Source organism: Motacilla alba, chromosome 25 (genome assembly GCF_015832195.1).
Source record: "Motacilla alba alba isolate MOTALB_02 chromosome 25, Motacilla_alba_V1.0_pri, whole genome shotgun sequence".
NCBI classification, from domain to species: domain Eukaryota; kingdom Metazoa; phylum Chordata; class Aves; order Passeriformes; family Motacillidae; genus Motacilla; species Motacilla alba.
Genome location: NC_052040.1, coordinates 1,671,272 through 1,688,462, shown reverse-complemented (window position 1 = coordinate 1,688,462; position 17,191 = coordinate 1,671,272). Strand labels below are relative to the sequence as shown.

The 17,191-nt window shown below is 50.1% G+C and overlaps 1 protein-coding gene across 4 annotated transcripts in view; it reads left to right on the top strand.

Moving 5' to 3' along the window:
- The window catches only part of ASH1L (ASH1 like histone lysine methyltransferase), a 70,056-nt gene that overhangs the window by 10,963 nt on the left and 41,902 nt on the right, over positions 1 to 17,191 (top strand). For all 4 annotated transcript variants that reach the window (XM_038161830.1, XM_038161828.1, XM_038161829.1 and 1 more), the window contains exon 3: positions 9,014 to 13,775. In XM_038161830.1, coding sequence (XP_038017758.1) covers positions 9,014 to 13,775 — 4,762 coding nt within the window. The remainder of the gene's footprint in view (positions 1 to 9,013; positions 13,776 to 17,191) is intronic.

Here is a 17,191-nt window from a genome sequence, read left to right as displayed (position 1 = left end):
GGGAAAGGTTCTTCCCCCAGAGGGTTGGCACTGCCCTGGCTCCCCAGGGAACGGGCACGGCCCCGAGGCTGCCAGAGCTCCAGGAGGGTTTGGACAATGCTCCCGGGATGCCCAGGGTGGGATTTTGGGGTGTCGGGGTTGGACTGGGTGATCCCTGTGGGTCCCTTGCAGCTCAGGACATCCCAGAATTCCCTGATTCTACGCTCAAAAGGCACCACTGTGTCTGGAGACTTTCCCTTTGCATCAAGAGATCGTGCCCTGGGAGTTTTTACCAGAGAAAATAATCAATATTTGAATTCTCCTGGTGACAGCAGGGATTCTTCATCCTTGACATCTTTGTTTATACACCAGGATTGGTTTTTGTTTTTTTTTTTAGGGTTCATCCCATTTCAAATGGAAAGCAGAAAGGGAGGCCAATATTAGTGATGGTGTAGAACATTGTTGATGTCACCTCAGTTTTAGATTGCAGCTCCTCCAGTGCACTCCCTGCTCTCCTGCCTGGCAAGCAGCCCTGCATGCAGAGGATGCAGATCTGTTGCATTAAATTTGCATTATTCACAGGAGTTTCAAATCCCTGACTCATGAGAACTCCCTTCAGAGCCTCTGCTCTCTGCTGAGTGCTTCTGAGATGGTGTTTCATCTGTCTGTTCCCCGCTGCCATTTTGCACTTTGGCTTGTTAGAAATGCCACTAAACACCATCCTGCTGGCTCCTGAAGTGGATTAGAAGTGTCTGCGTGGAAATAAATGGGAATGATGGCTTCAAACCATCCCGTGTTTTGAATATAACACCCAAGGGTTGTTTTTTTTTGTCTTACTGCCATGTCATAAAGGGAGTTTTAGCTCTGCAAATTGCACTTCAGCAAAGGAAAGCTACCCAGGAATTTTTGCTGTGGATGCAGAGGAGGGGAAGCAAACATGTGACCCATTCAGAGCCAGGTGTGGCTTTCCTGGGAGCTCTGAAAGGGAACTTTCTGTTCTTTTAAAGGAGCAGTGAAGAATTAGAATGAGAATTTAGCACTCGCAGTGTGCACAGTTAACCACTGGAAGACAAAGAGAAGTAGTGGAATTCTCCTCCTGGGAATACCAGTGTTAGAATGAAAATAGGAGGAGAATCCTCTGCACTGCCATCTCTGACAGGTTTTTTCCCTCAAGTTGAGTGCTGACAGGACTGATAAAACTCGGGGAGTGTCTTCAGATACATCAATAGAGGGTTTATCTCCAGTCTGAAAAGGGCAGGTGATGGGAGTTGGAATCACAGAATCCTTCAGGTTGGGAAAGGCCTCCCAGGTGTTGGAATCCAGCTCAGTTCCCAGCACTGAACAATTTTGAACACTTCCAGGGATGGTAATTCCACACTTCCTGGGCTACCTGTTCCAATGCCTGACCGCCCTTTCAGTAGAGAAATTTTTCCTGGTGTATTTACAATTTGTCCTCCAGAAATGTGTAGACATAAAAATTAATATTTTTCTTTTCTGAGGAGAAAATCATAGAGCAGGAAAGGGAAACCCAGAAATTCCCAGGTGTTATAAAAACCAGAATGAGCAGGTCCTGCTGTGTTCACTTTGCTTTTTGACACAGAGCGTGGATTTCATTCTTTCAAAAAGCGTCCTGGGGCAGGCAGACGTTGCTGTGCTAAGCCCAAAACCCTGAGCCTTGAACAAAAATAGACATTTTGCCCCTGTTTTTTTTTGTAGGATGGTGTGTAGGGATGGTTTAGCTGTGCTGGCAGCAGTGAGGGTTTAGCAATGAAAGGCAAGAAGTGACAGTGGAACTCTCAGGCAGTGGGAACACCGGGCAGCAGGCTGGGACTTGCCCTCCTGCTCCATCTCCTTGTTCCTGTTAAAACTGCTGAGTGCAGGATTCCAGGAGCTCTTTCTCTTGCCTTTGGTCATGCAGGGAAGTTTGCTGATGAAATCACAGCCACCCACTGAAAGAGTTTCAAGCAAAAAAAAAGTTTAAAATATGAGGAATTGATTTATTTTCTTTTTGGGTAGCTCGGGAATATTTCCTGCAGCATCTGGGACAAAAGTGTTTTGTCTTAGGCTAATCCCACAAAATCATTGTTTTCCTGGTAGTTCAGACTTGCTTTTAGAAAGGCTAAAAAATAAAACATCTTGGAAGTGAAAAATAAACAGCATTTTTATTTGGGGAATTGCCTAGAGTATGTTGATGCCACAACTACAAACCAGTTCCTGTGATTCCTCAGGACGCTCCTTTGAATCCTTAGTGCTTGCCAGTGGCTCTCAAGAAATACCAAACAACATTTTCGTGGACAGGCTGGTTCCTTTTAACTGCTTCAGGTGCTGGAAGCTGGGACTATTTTGAGTTTTGTAACTTGGGTTTAGTTTTACCAGACTTGATAGATGTCCCTGTTCTCAGGAAAGATCAGCTACCCTTGACCTTTCTGCACATAAATACCAGTGATAATGGCAGTAAATAATGATCTAGGAGTAATAAACCCTGATGCCCTTTTTGGAATAAAGGGGTTTTTTTGCTGTTGGTGCCTGTGATGATTCTGGAATCACAGAATTGTTCAGGTTGAAAAGGACCTTTAAGATGATGGAGCTCAGCTGTTCCCAGGCCACCACTAACCTGTGTCCCCAGCGACTGTAACCTGTTCATTTTGATAGTTCCTATCAAAATAACCTGGAATTATTATTCCTCAGGTGAATAGTGCAAGTCTAGAAACTGTATGTTTACATAGGAGATAGGGAATTTTCAGCTCAGCTCAGTGTCAAACTAAGAATAATGCCAATTTTATGGAAACTTAATGTGCTTTATGCAATTGCTTTGGGCAATCCTTCTATTGGATGGATTCTTAAACCAGACAGTTGAACTAAAGATTGCTCAGGAACAAATGTTTCAGTTTTTAAAGCACAGAATGCTTTTTGATGCAATGTAATCTCCCCCTTTTGAACAGCTTTGTGCCCAGATGGGCCATTTCATTCCAGCTGACACCACAGGAACGTTGGGCAGGGCTTGAAATTTGGGCTGCAAAGGCACAGAATTCCAGGAAAACTGTTCTGGTTTATTTTTTTATGGCATTGTCCATTTGATTGCAACACTGAGGCAGCTCCTTGTAGAGCCAGGAGGAGAGAGCAGGTGAAACACTCTGGAAATGTTGATGTTTTCTTTTTTCCACAGTGCTCACAAATTTGTCTGATTAAAGCCTGACTTTGTGCTTCCCTAGCACAATATAGATATGAATATAAATATAAATATAAATATAAATATAAATATAAATATAAATATAAATATAAATATTACTGCATTTGTCCAAGGGAAGCAGGGCTGAGGAAGGAATTCAGGGCTGGGTGCTGCCCTGTGAGCCCAGCTTGCAGCACCAGGAGCTGGCAGAAGCAGGAGACAGGGGCACATTAGTGGGAATCAGAAAAACAGAAACTTCCACAGGCCCAGAAGGGGTTGATTTGCAGCCTTAGGAGAAGCTTGGATTGATGTGAAAATACAGCACACAGATGTTAAGCAGAAAAATCATAAACTTATATTTCTATAGCTGGAAGTAAAAATATGCTTTAAATAAGTGGGGAGCTATGGATAAGATGGTGAAGGGTTTATAAATAAGCTAAGAGTTTAGAAGTTATAACAGAGACAGATGGGTACAAATGAGACAGAAGCCATTAGACAAAAGTATCCACAGTGCAGCAGAAGTAAGGAAAGGCCATAAGTTAGAAAAGTAAAATAAATTCTGTGGCAACTGGCTATTAGTTTAGAAAGTTATATGTTAGTTTAGAGAGTTACATATATTATGTAATAAATATACTTAATATATTATTATAAAGTTATATATTATCTTGGAACAAAGAAACTTGTGACTGCTCTTGGGCCAGAGCTGAATACTTCTCTAAAATCTCACAACCTCTAAGACTGATTTTTATCTGTAGAATAAATCTTTTTTTATCTTGAAAACAGTCCCATCCTTCATTTCTAACGGTGACAATGACAGGAGCAGCCCCCGAGGACACTCTGTCACTTGGGCTTGACTTCAGGTCAGTGCTCCCATCTCACAGAACCCTTGTGTGGCACAGGGAGTTATTCCTGTCCCCTGTGCAGGTGACAGTGCTGGGCTGGGGTCATTCCTGTCCCCTGTGCAGGTGACAGTGCTGGGCTGGGGTCATTCCTGTCCCCTGTGCAGGTGACAGTGCTGGGCTGGGGTCATTCCTGTCCCCTGTGCAGGTGACAGTGCTGGGCTGGGGTCATTCCTGTCCCCTGTGCAGGCGACAGTGCTGGCTGCTCCCTTGCCCAGCTGGGAGTTTGGAGAGGTGCTGAGTGTGAGAATAGAGCTGGGCTGGGATCATTCCTGTCCCCTGTGCAGGTGACAGTGCTGGGCTGGGGTCATTCCTGTCCCCTGTGACAGTGCTGGCTGCTCCCCCTGCCCAGCTAGGGGTTTAGGTGCTGTGTGTGAGAATAGAGCTGGGCTTGGGTCAGCCTGACCCCATGGCCACAGACGGTGACACTGTGGGGTGTGTCCTGGAGGGGTGTCCTGGGGGAATGTCCTGGGGGTGTATCCCAGGGTATGTCCTGGGGGAATGTCCTAGGGATGTGTCCTGGGGGTGTATCCCAAGGTGTGTCCCAGGGGGATGTCGTCGGGGTGTGTCCTGGGGATGTGTCCTGGATAGGGTGTCCTGGGGGTGTATCCAGAGGGGTGTCCTGTACAGGGTGTCCTGGGGGTGTATCCCAAGGTGTGTCCCAGGGGGATGTCGTGGGGGTGTGTCCTGGGGGGTGTGTCCTGGGGGTGTATCCCAAGGTGTGTCCCAGGGGGATGTCCTGGGGGTGTGTCCTGTACAGGGTGTCCTGGGGGTGTATCCCAACCTGTGTCCTGTTGGATTATGCCTTTTTCTGACCCAGGGACGGGGCAACTGAGAGGTGTTTTAGAAACTTTGATTCAGTTTTCAGTCTCATGTGAAGGGTGAGGCAATACAGATGTTTTAATTCATGTCATCACAGTCAGAAATGAGCTATTTCCTAATTACAATATAGTACAAGTGTTTCTTGGCCTATCAGCTTTAGCCACACCATGCTGTAAAAGCTTTAAAGCAAATAATTTAAAATTACCCCTCATGGGTCCCACTCCAATGCACCTTTCATAGTTTTATTTCTCTAAAGTATCTAGTCTTTTTTGTAAGGCCATCCTCTGAAACCTGTTTGTAGCTCCGTTTCTCTCTCAGCAATGTCTGTCCTATTCCATAGCATTTCTGAGTCAGCATTTCTTATCTCAGCGTTTACACTCCTGTCCAGGGGGAAGGAAGAGCTGTCCTGGGGAGGTGGTGGAGTCACCATCCCTGGATGTGTTCAAAACAGGAGTGGATGTGGCACTGGGTGCCAGGGTTTAGTTGAAGTGTTGTGGCTGGCTTGGACTTGATGATCTTGAAGGTCTTTTCCAGCCTGGTGATGCTGTGAGCTCTGTGTTCTGTGTTCTGGGGGGGTGCCCTGGGGAATGTCCACATTCCTGAGAGTGTGTGTGGGATGTGTGTCCCGGGGTTTGTCCTGGGGGGACTCAGAGATGTGTCCTGTAGTGTTTGGGGGGTCCCTGGTGGTGTCCTGTAGTGTTTGGGGTGTCCTGGGGTTTGTTCCAGGGGATGTCCTGGGGTTTGTTCCGGGGGTGTCCTGGGGGTGTCGTGGGGTTTGTTCCAGGGGGTATCCTGGGGTTTGTTCCAGGGGTATCCTGGGGGTATCCTGGGGTTTGTTCCAGGGGATGTCCTGGGGGTGTCCTGGGGTTTGTTCCAGGGGATGTCCTGGGGGTGTCCTGGGGTTTGTTCCAGGGGGTATCCTGGGGTTTGTTCCGGGGGTGTCCTGGGGGTGTCCTGGGGGTATCCTGGGGTTTGTTCCGGGGGTGTCCTGGGGTTTGTTCCGGGGGTGTCCTGGGGGTATCCTGGGGTTTGTTCCGGGGGTGTCCTGGGGGTGTCCTGGGGTTTGTTCCGGGGGTGTCCTGGGGGTATCCTGGGGTCTGTTCCGGGGGTGTCCTGGGGGTGTTTCCCAGGGGGTGTCCAGGGCAGGGTGTGTGTGCTGGGAGTGTTGGGCTGATGTGGCTGAAGTTGATTTACCTGATTCCCTCAGTGTTTGAGCAGTGGAGTCCAGTTCTTCCACTGTTGCCTCTGCACAGAAAATGTCCTTTTTATTCCTGAAGTGGGGCTGTGCATGATTGCAGTTTGATTTTGGGATCTGTCTGCAATACAATACTCTTCCTCCTCCTTAATGGCAGCAATACCTGCTATTCACTTCAACCAAAAATCTGAAATTTTTCATGATGCAGAACTGCAAGAAGCAGCTTTGGCTCTCTAGCTGATGTTGGGAATATTTTTAATGTTTCTGCAGCCACTGCAACCTTCTCCAAAGGAAACATCCCAAGATGTTTCTGTTAGAAGTTACTGGATGAAATTTTGTTCTTCAAAATTTCCCTCCAAAATGTTTCTGTTAATCATGCTGATTATTAAGTAGATTTATGGGGGAAAAAAAAATCTCATATAAGAATTTTGGGTTTAAAAATACTGAAAAAATGACAGACTTTATTGACTTCTTTTCTGACATCTCACTAGAGGCTTCCTGTTTTGCTCTTCATGTTCTTTAAAATAATTTTCAGTGTGCTTGGAAAACTCACTCACCCTTAGATGAGAAAGAAGCTTTCCAGGGCACACGCCTTCAGCTTTCAAAGGATCTGTGTTTGATGCTAAAGTCTTGTTTTCAGAATCCTGGCATCTTGCTCAGATCAAAGCTGGTGTTTGGAAGGGTTTTGTTAGTTGTGTATTTATTATTGAAGTGTCTGCTCAAACTCCCAAGCCCTTTGTTTGGAAATGGAGGTGAGCAGGGAAGAGCAGAGCCTGCCAAGAGGTGTTGGATACCCAGCAGTGGCAGTGAGAGCACCACAGAACCTGGCCCAGGGGCTGGCAGAGCATCCAGGAGGAGCAGAAAAAAGAAGGAATGATGTGGAGTGTAAATAGAGGGATGAGGAGCTGAATTCCCAAGTCAGTATTTAGGTGGATTTTTGAAGTCTGCTGAACAAAGGAGATTTTTCTTCCAACGTTCTTGTCGGAATTTCAGGCTGTAGGAGGAGGATGCAGCTCTCTGAAGGCTTTAATACTCATTAGTGACTCTCTGGCACTCAGAGTGTGCCCCAGGGAATTCCAGGAGGTTGGATTGCAGGCTCAGGGTGGTGTCATGCTGACTCAGGAGTTTCCATGTGAGTGCCAGGCCTGCAGGTGGGCACAAAGAACCCCCCTCTGCCATCCCTGCAGGAAGGAGCAGCCCTGGATTTGGGGCTCACTGCAGAGGCTCCCACGTTACCCACACAGCTGCTTCTCATCCAGCAGTGTCCAGCTGGATCCAGGCTGCAAATTCCTGGTTAAGTGCAGCTGACTGAACAAATCCTTCATGATCAGCACCAAAATTGGCTGTTCCAGAGGAAGCCAGGCTGTCCCTTCCTGCAGCATCTGCAGGTCCAGCTGTGGGATCAGGTGCTGGCAGTGCCAGGCCATTGCCATACCAGTTTCCATGGCAGAGGGATGCAAAGCTGTGGCATTGATGTTTTTCACTCCATATTTAGTATTTGTTCTGCTAGGTCCCAGGAGGTTTTCAAATTAGGAACCAAATCACAGCATCACAGGGACTTTGGGCTGGGGGGGACCCTAAAGCCCAGTTTATTCCACACCCCCTGCCATGGCAGGGACACCTTCCACTGTCCCAGGCTGCTCCAAGCCCTGTCCAGCCTGGCCTTGGACACTGCCAGGGATCCAGGGGCGGCCACAGCTGCTCTGGGCATCTGTGCCAGGGCTTCACCACCCTCACAGGGAGGAATTTCTTTCATATATCCAACCTAAATTTCCTCTCTGTCAGTCTGAACCCATTCCCCCTTGTCCTGTCACTCCAGTTCCTGATGAACAGTCCCTCTCCAGCTTCCCTGGAGCCCCTTCAGACCCTGCAAGGTCTGAGGTCTCCACACAACCTTCCTTCTCTTCTCCAGGCTCAACATTCCCAACCCTCCCAGCCTTTCTCCATAGGGAAGGTGCTCCAGTCCCTTCATGGCTTCCTCTGGACTTGCTCTGACAGGTCCATGTCCCTCTGATGCTGGGGACATCAGAGCCATGGGCACAATTATCTCATCAGGGCTCCGAGGCTGCCATTCCCAGCCCCTGCTTGCAGTGGACGTGTCCCCTGCACTGCAGAGATGTGCTGGGCACTGTGTGTAAAGAATGTCCTTCCAAAATAAAAGATGAATTTATTGAGATAGGATTGATGAAGATAATGGGTGTTGCAGTTTTGATTTTAACCTTTACAGATTAAATTTCGCGTTTGGTTAGGTGTGAGCTGGAAAGAAGTGTGAGTTTCAGTTATTCCGTGTGTGTGCATTATAACCACCCCTCCCCTCCATGCAAACAGAATAATTTGACTTATTTTATTTCACTCACTTTCCTGACTGTCAGTGTTGTGCTGGGAGGAGAAGCTGTTGGTGCAGGGGCTGGGGGGACAGGGCTGAGCTGCCAGCGGGGCTGTGCAGGGACAGGGTGACAGTGCCAGCCCTTCCAGGGCACTGCTCAGCTGCTGCTCAGCGCCATGTGAGCTCTTCAAGTGCTCTCACACTATAAATAGCCCAGCACTTTGTTGTGAGTGAGTTTTTATTAATAAACATCAACAGTATTTTTGGAGGATCTTTGTAATAATTGGGGGACAGATGAAATGGTTTATATTTCTGGACTGGGAGGGAGTTTGGGTTTTGTTAACATCAGCAGAGCCTCAGCGTGTCCACCATTAAAACATTTTGCTTTAAATATGAATATCACTATTATTTGCTGAATGTGTTTATTTTATTATGACATTATTTAAATTGCTGATATTATTATTGTTTGGTTTGCAATTAATAGGATCACGAAGCCTCTGTTTATACAGTAACCCTGATACCAGAGCAAGTGTTAATCACCCAGACATAAAAAGATACTGTGTTACTCAAAGTGATACTTTGTCCCCTGTTCCTAAAGACTTTTTTTGTTTATTAACTCTTAGGACCCTTCCAAGTCTTACAAGAAAGCTGGAGAAGTTGCACCAGTTGAGTTACACGTGGAAGAAGGTATCGAAGTAGAAACAACCCCTTTATCTAAGAAAGTTTCCCCATTGCATTCTGAAATGACAGATTATATAAAGTCATCTCCTCCAACCCTTATCAGTAGCCATAATTCTGATTTAAAGGATAGAACAGAAATTAATGGAGCAACAACTGTCACAGAAAAATTGGCTCAACTTATTGCAACTTGTCCTCCTTCCAAGTCTTCCAAAACCAAGCAGAAGAAGCCCGGAAGTGGAAATGGAACTACATCTGGTTTGGTGAAAGACTCTGGGAAGAAGCTGCCAGGAGCTATAACTGCGAGCGGGTTGGTTAACAAAGATTTGGTGAAGAAGCTGCCAGGCTCTGGGATTGCTGTTGGATTGCTGAACAAGGACTCAGGGAAGAAGCCATTAGGGATTGGCAGCGCAGCCATATTGGTTAACAAAGACTCTGGGAAGAAGCCCCAAGCAATCGGCCCCTTAATTGGAATGGTTAGCAAGGAGTCTGGGAAGAGGCCTCCAGGAATCAGCACTCCAACAGGGTTAGTCCACAAGGATTCAGGAAAGAAGCAGCCAGTGACCAGCTCTGCAGTTGGATTGATCAGCAAAGATGTGGGGAGGAAACTTCCAGGGATCAGCACTCCAACTGTGCTGACTAACAAGGAGCCTCCCAAGAAGCCAGTAGGGATCAGCACTCCAGCAGGATTGGTTAACAAGGATGCTGGGAAGAAGTTGTTGGGAATAAATAGTCCTACAGGTCTGCTTAACAAGGATTCTGGAAGGAAGATGCCAGGGACTGGGAACAGCACAGCTCTGGTTAACAAAGACTCCGGAAGGAAGACACCAGGGATTGGCAGCCCGATGGGACTGGTGAGCAAGGATCCTGGGAGGAAGATGCCAGGAATCAGCAGTCCTGTGGGATTGGTTAGCAAGGACTGTGGGAAGAAGCCAGCAGGGATTGGCAGCCCAGCTGGTTTGGCTAACAAGGACTCTGGAACCCTGAAAGCAGACTCCCTCGTGCCCTCCTCAGAGCCCTTTAAGCTTCCTTGCAATTCAAACCTCAGTAGCCTTGAAAGCCACGAGCCCGCGGATTTACTGAAGGAAAATACTACCAGCAAAACCTTTGAGAAGCACATCATGAGACAGAGCAAGGAAAGTATCTTGGACAAGTTTTCAATTCGGAAAGAAATTGCTGACGTAGGCAAAGAGATGTTCAGTGAAGGAATGTGTGTTCCACAGGATGCCTACTCATCCAGTGAGAAAGGGATTTATGAAACATCGAAGCACGAGAAGCAGCCTCCGGTTTATTGCACTTCACCAGACTTCAGGACAGGAGGTGCCTCGGAGGTGTCGACAGCCAAGTCCCCGTTCAGTGCAGTGGGAGAGGGGAATCTCCCATCTCCTTCCCCGACTGTGTCTGTCCCCACCCTGAACAGGAGCCTCTCCACAGCCTCCTCCCAGCTGGCATCCAACTCCTTGCACTTAAGTTCCACGGCGGAGCTCTTGGAAGGCATTTCGGATCCCATGGGCAAAGCGCCCTTCTCCTCGGACAGCTCCCTGCTGAGTCTGAACAGGACATTGAACCACAGCCTCAGCGCTGATTTTAAAGGTGCTGAGAAAGACTTGAGTGATTCAAAAGCATCTTACGTGGAAACTTCAAGAACAAGTCCTCCCACAGGGAAAAAGCCCATTTTGGCAGCTGAGACAAGCATCCACGCTACCGTCACCCCTTCAGTAGTTAGTTTTACCAGCTTGTTTGGTAGCAAGCAGTTCCTCAAGATCGGTGCAATAGCTGCATCTGAGAAATCCTGCCAAGGAGCCAAAAACCTGAGCAGCACTCAGCAATCAAAACCTTTAAAGAAAAGAAAAGGAAGGAAGCCACGATGGACTAAAGTGGTGTCAAGGAGCGCGTGCCGACCTCCAAAGGGTCTGGAACTAGAAAGGTCAGAGCTTTTTAAAAACATTTCATACAGTGCACTATCAAACAGTAATTTGGAGCAGGCAAAATTCCTGAAAAACATTGGATCGTCCTCATTTGTGGAGCATGAGTTTGTCAAACATCAGTTGCCAAAGCTGAATGAAGCTAATGGACAGTCTCTGGCGCTGCTGGCTGAGACTGACAAACAGACTCAGAAGTTCTACAGCGCTCACAAACAACCCTCCAGCTTGTGTATGTCGGATGATTTCTTATCTGACATCTACAAACCCAAGAGAGGAAGACCGAAATCCAAGGAAATGCCGGAACTCGAAGGTCCCCCCAAAAGAACTCTTAAGATCCCAGCATCAAAAGTCTTCTCAGTGCAGTCAAAAGAAGAGCAAGAACCTCCGATTTTACAGCCTGAAGTCGAAATTCCCTCCCTAAAACAAAGCTTATCAGGACAAGCTTTTCCTAAAAAGAGAGGGAGACCTAAAAGGCAGATCCGGTCATCAATAAAAATGAAACCACCTATTCTGTCTGTGGCACCTTTTGTTGGAACGGAGAACTCGAGCAAGATGGGGCCTGAAAGTGAACAGCATCGACCCGGGGAGTTCTTTGAGAGGAAGGACCAGCTCCGAGGGCCAGAGGAAGTCCAAAGCCCCAGTATTTGTAGCATGAGTGATTTGGAAGTAGACTCAGACAGAAAAGTTGCCAAGAGAAATAATGGACAGTTAATGAAAACAATTATTCGAAAAATAAATAAAATGAAAACTCTGAAGCGAAAGAAACTCCTGAATCAGATTCTGTCCAGTACAGTGGAACCAAATACCAAAGGGAAGATGCAATCCAAGCTCCACAACACCGTGTCAACTCTTGCTGCCACGTTCGGTTCAAAACTAGGCCAGCAAATCAACGTCAGCAAGAAAGGAACAATTTACATAGGAAAAAGGAGAGGGAGGAAACCTAAAGCTGTCCTGAACGGCATTTTAGCCAGCAGTGCTGCCAGTCTGACAGTTCTGGAGAAGTCTGCCCAGCAAGCTCCTGGTACGTCCCTAGGACAAGTCCTTCCCCACCTGCTGCCCTCGGCAGCGAACCCCTCGGAGATCCTCCCGTCGCCGGTTTGCTCGCAGTCCTCGGCCGTGAGCGGGGGGCAGAGCCCCGTGAGCAGCGACGCGGGCTTCATCGAGCCCAGCTCGGTGCCCTACCTGCACCTCCACTCCCGGCAGGGCGGCGTGGTGCAGACGCTCGCCATGAAGAAAGCGGCCAAGGGCAGGAGGAGGTTGTCCCCACCCACGCTGCTGCCCAACTCCCCGTCCCACCTGAGCGAGCTGACGTCGCTCAAAGAGGCCACCCCGTCCCCCGTGAGCGAGTCGCACAGCGACGAGACCATCCCCAGCGACAGCGGGATAGGCACGGACAACAACAGCACTTCGGACCGAGCCGAGAAGTTCTGCGGGCAGAAGAAGAAAAGGCACTCGTTTGACCACGTGTCCCTCATCCCGGCCGAGACTTCCACCGTGCTGAGCAACCTGAAGGAGAAGCACAAGCACAAGTGCAAGCGCCGCAGCCACGATTACCTCAGCTACGACAAGATGAAGAGGCAGAAGAGAAAAAGGAAAAAGAAGTACCCTCAGCTCCGAGGGAGGCAGGACCCTGATTTCCTCGCCGAGTTAGAGGAGTTAATAAGTCGATTAAGTGAAATTAGAATAACCCACAGAAGTCACCATTTTATACCCCGGGATTTGCTGCCTACCATTTTTAGGATAAATTTCAATAGTTTCTACACCCACCCCACTTTTCCTTTAGATCCTTTGCACTACATTAGAAAACCCGATTTAAAGAAAAAGAGAGGCAGGCCTCCAAAAATGCGGGAAGCGATGGCAGAAATGCCTTTCATGCATAGCCTGAGCTTCCCCCTGTCCAGCACCGGGTTCTACCCCTCCTATGGCATGCCTTACTCCCCTTCTCCCCTGGCAGCTGCTCCCATAGGATTAGGTTATTATGGAAGGTACCCTCCAACTCTTTACCCTCCTCCACCCTCTCCTTCTTTCACTACCCCCCTACCCCCACCTTCCTACATGCATACAGGCCACCTGCTTCTCAACCCCACCAAATACCACAAGAAGAAGCATAAACTCTTGCGCCAGGAAGCTTTCCTCACCACGAGCAGGACTCCTCTGCTGTCCATGAGCACGTACCCCAGCGTCCCCCCCGAGATGGCCTATGGCTGGATGCTGGAACACAAGCACAGGCACCGCCACAAGCACCGGGAGCACCGCTCCTCCTCCGAGCAGCCGCAGGTTTCCATGGACACCCTCGCGGCCAACAGCTCCTCCAGAACGGTTCTGGAGTCCTTGAAGCGCTACAGGTTTGGGAAGGAGGCTGTTGGCGATAGGTACAAACACAAAGAGAAACACAGGTGCCACATGGCTTGTCCTCACCTGTCACCTTCCAAGGGTTTGCTGAGCAGAGATGAGCAGTGGGTCAGGAGAGAGCCTTCGGAGTCCAGTTCCTTGGCGCTGGGATTGCAGACACCTCTGCAGATAGACTGCTCGGAAAATTCCCCAGCTCTGTCCCTGGGGGGCTTCACTCCCAGCTCAGAGCCAGCCAGCAGCGATGAACACACGAACCTTTTCACAAGTGCAATAGGCAGCTGCAGAGTCAGCAACTCTGCCAGCAGCAACGGACGGAAAAAGCTACCGGAGAGCCCTGGACTCTTCAGCGGGCAGGACACAGCGCTCGGCCGGCCCCTCCGCAAGGAGCCCGTGCCTTCTTCCCTGGAGAAGGCCCTGCAGCCACTGTCAGGTAAGGCAGCTCGGGCTTGCCGTGAGTCTTGCTGGGTTCTGTTGTACCAAACGCAGCTGGAGCAGGGGGCGGGTGAGGTTTTGGCTCTGCGGGGATCATTGTGGGGTCCAGCCCTGCCCTGCCCTCACCAAGAGCTCTGTTCCTGCAGTGTCAGCACAGACTGACATGGCATCTCCCCCAGAGCCACCCGCGGCACTCTGTCCCTCCTCCCAACTGACTCCTCTTGCTTCCTTCCAGGCTAAGGCTTTGTTTTCTCATGCAGTGGTCTTTGCTTTTTCCATACAATTCTAATTTTCCGGAGAAATGAGGGAAATTCTCACAATTTTTGATGTTTTCAAAGCCATGTTTCCGTTTGAAGTTTGGTTGGTTTGGTTCAGACCACCTGTTGCTGCTACTGTTGTGAGTAATGTTTCCATGTAAGAAAACGTTTCCTATTCCTTTTGTAACTCCATTTTGGTTATTTGACAATCTCTGCTACAACAGAGCTTTCAATCCCTGCCTTGAGGCCTCTTACAACGCCTCAGAACAGCTGAGGTTGATGCTGGGGATGCCTGAGACCAAACCTAGAAATTTTGGATTTATTCGCAGTTGGGAAATGCATCTGACAGCCTTGAGCAAAACTGGAACAGGAGGAGCAGGAACAGGAGCTTGTCATTTGCATAATATTGAGGAAAAGAAAAGATTACCTGGAAAGGGCAAGTGCAGAGTGCAGTTTGTGCTCCTGCCTGCTTCCAGTGTGTGAAGGAAGCCTGAGCTGCTTCTCCCTCCCCTTCTTGCCTGCATTCTCCCTTGAAGTTTAAATCATTGTCCAAAGCCACTTGTGACTAATATTTCACAGAGCAAGAGCCAGCTGCCAGGACTGAAAAATCCTTCCGCACATTCCTGGCTCTCATCTTGCTCCTTCCCGTGGGATACTCCTGCTCTGGTGCCTGCTGCCACCTCCTCTGCTCTGCACACCTGTGTATGGACAGGGATTTTCTCTTGATTTGGGGGGTTTATGCTTTCTTTCTTTATTTTAAGGACAGCTGGATCTTTGACAAATTCATATTCCTTTGTGCTGGTACTGAAATTACTTGAGGTGGTGAGTGGAGTGTGGAGAAGGCGGCAGAACCATGAGATTGCTTCTCCTGCAGCGATGGAAAGAGTAGTTCCAAGTGCTGGGTCACTCAGAGGGTTAAATTTGGCCTCGAGGAGTGAATTGGTTGTGGGAACCTGCGCAGCTCTGGGAACTGGGAGATGTTTTCCATCGGAGTGAATGATCTGACCTGGGTTTGTGTGAGGAATAACCCAAAGGAGGGGTAGAGCAGAAGCTTTTTGTGGAGGCTCTGCCTGCTCCCTGCCCCAGGAGGTTGGAGTGGGATGGGCATGAGTGACAGGCTGGGATGTCACTTCCAGGCAGTGCATTCCCACCTGGAACCTGGATATTTTGTGAGGCTGGCGTTTGGCTCTGTGTCCAGCTCATTCCCAAGGAGCCCCACACCACTCAGCAAACTTAAACCATGTCTGGTGAAAAGCCCCAGGAAAGAGAAATGCCAGATTTGGGGGGTTTAGATCCAAGTCAGTTTTCATGTTGTGTTTGGGGTGTTTTGGTTTTAGCCATGGTGCCAAATGGTGATTCTGAATCCATGACCATGGATTAAAGACTAAAGGAAAGGCACAGATGCAGGGAAAACCTTTGGTGCATCAAAGATTGTTTATTTATAAAACCAGGTGCAGTTTAGGTGCGTGGTGGTGCTGGATCAGACTTGGAATAAGCAGTCAGGGATCAGCATCAGGGAACCCATCCAGAATGGGTCTTTGGGATCCATAGGGAACGTTTGTGATGCTTTATTTCAGAATATTTCATGTGGAAAATCTACCTCACCTCCACATTTTGAACAGAAACCTGGCCTGACTGGTCCAACAAATTATTTTTACGATATTGGCAGATATTTGCAGGGGTTTGCCCGTGTCTGAGCTGTGTTAGAAGAGGGTTGTGCTGGTTCTTTGTGCAGACAGGACTCCCGAGGAGGTCAGAGTTTCCCGGGAGGTGAAGCACGGTGGAGGTTCCCAGGCTGAGGCTGTCGTGTGACCTTGGCCAGCCTCAGCAGGCTCTGATGTTTTGTCCAGACTCTGCTGCCTGTTCATCCTAAGTTGTTCCTGATCTCCTGCAGCTTTCCATCAGAGTTATTTTGGACGAGTGATGCCGTTTCTTAAGTCAGCCTTGGTGTGCTGCTCACAATTCCTGTGGCTCAGAGTGTTCCACTTGCGGTCCTGGCAGTCCAGGAGCCTGGGAGGGAAGAAAGTGGGATCAGCCGAGTCCAGGATGCTGGGGGAAAAGCGGGATCAGCCGAGTCCAGGATGCTGGGGGAAAAGCGGGATCAGCCGAGTCCAGGATGCTGGGGGAAAAGCGGGATCAGCCGAGTCCAGGATGCTGGGGGAAAAGCGGGATCAGCCGAGTCCAGGATGCTGGGGGAAAAGCAGGATCAGCCTGAGTCCAGGAGGCTGGAAGCGGGATCAGCCGAGTCCAGGAGGCAGGGAGGGAAGAGAGCAGGACCAGCCGAGTCCAGGAGGCAGGGAGGGAAGAGAGCGGGATCAGCCGAGTCCAGGATGCTGGGAGGGAAGCGGGATCAGCCTGAGTCCAGGAGGCTGGAAGCGGGATCAGCCGAGTCCAGGATGCTGGGAGGGAAGCGGGATCAGGAAAAATCCCCGTGTGCTGGGCATGGCTGCAGCTGAGCAGGCGGTGCCGCTTCCCCCTCTGCAAACACCGGGCCGGGTGCGAGTCTGCTCCTGCTCCGGCTGTCCCGCTCTGCGTGAGGTGCAGGTGCCGTTCCCGTGGGATGCCCGGTGGTACCGGGCACGGCCGCGTGTGCTCCTGGGGTGACCCGGGCAGTCCAGACCGTGTGTCAGTCCCTGCCCCAAAGGGTCCCGGTCCCTGTCCCAAGGGGTCCCTGTCCCGAGGGGTCCCGGTCCCTGTGCCGGTCCCTACCCAAGGGGTCCCGGTCCCTGTCCCTGTCCCGAGGGATCCCGGTGCCTGTGCCGGTCCCTGTGCCTGTCCTTATCCTGAGGAGTCCCTGTGTCCGAGCCTGCCCGAGGGGTCTCCGTCCCTGTCCTGGTCCCTGTCCCGAGGAGTCCCCGTGCCGGTTCCTGTCCCGGTCCCTGTCCCGAGGAGTCCCTGTCCCGAGGAGTCCCCGTGCCGGTTCCTGTCCCGGTTCCTGTCCCGAGGAGGCCCCGTGCCGGTCCCTGTCCCGGTCCCTGTCCCGAGGGTCCCGGCCGTTCCCGTTCCCGTTCCCGCCCCGGGGCCGCGGCAGCGGCGGGCAGCAGCGCCCCCTGGCGGCCCCGCCGCTCCTCTGCCGCGTCCCGCCGAGCCCGGTGGGGCGGGGGCCCTGAGCGGGCCGGGGTCCCGGAGCACCGGCAGTGACAGTGCCCGGGGCGTG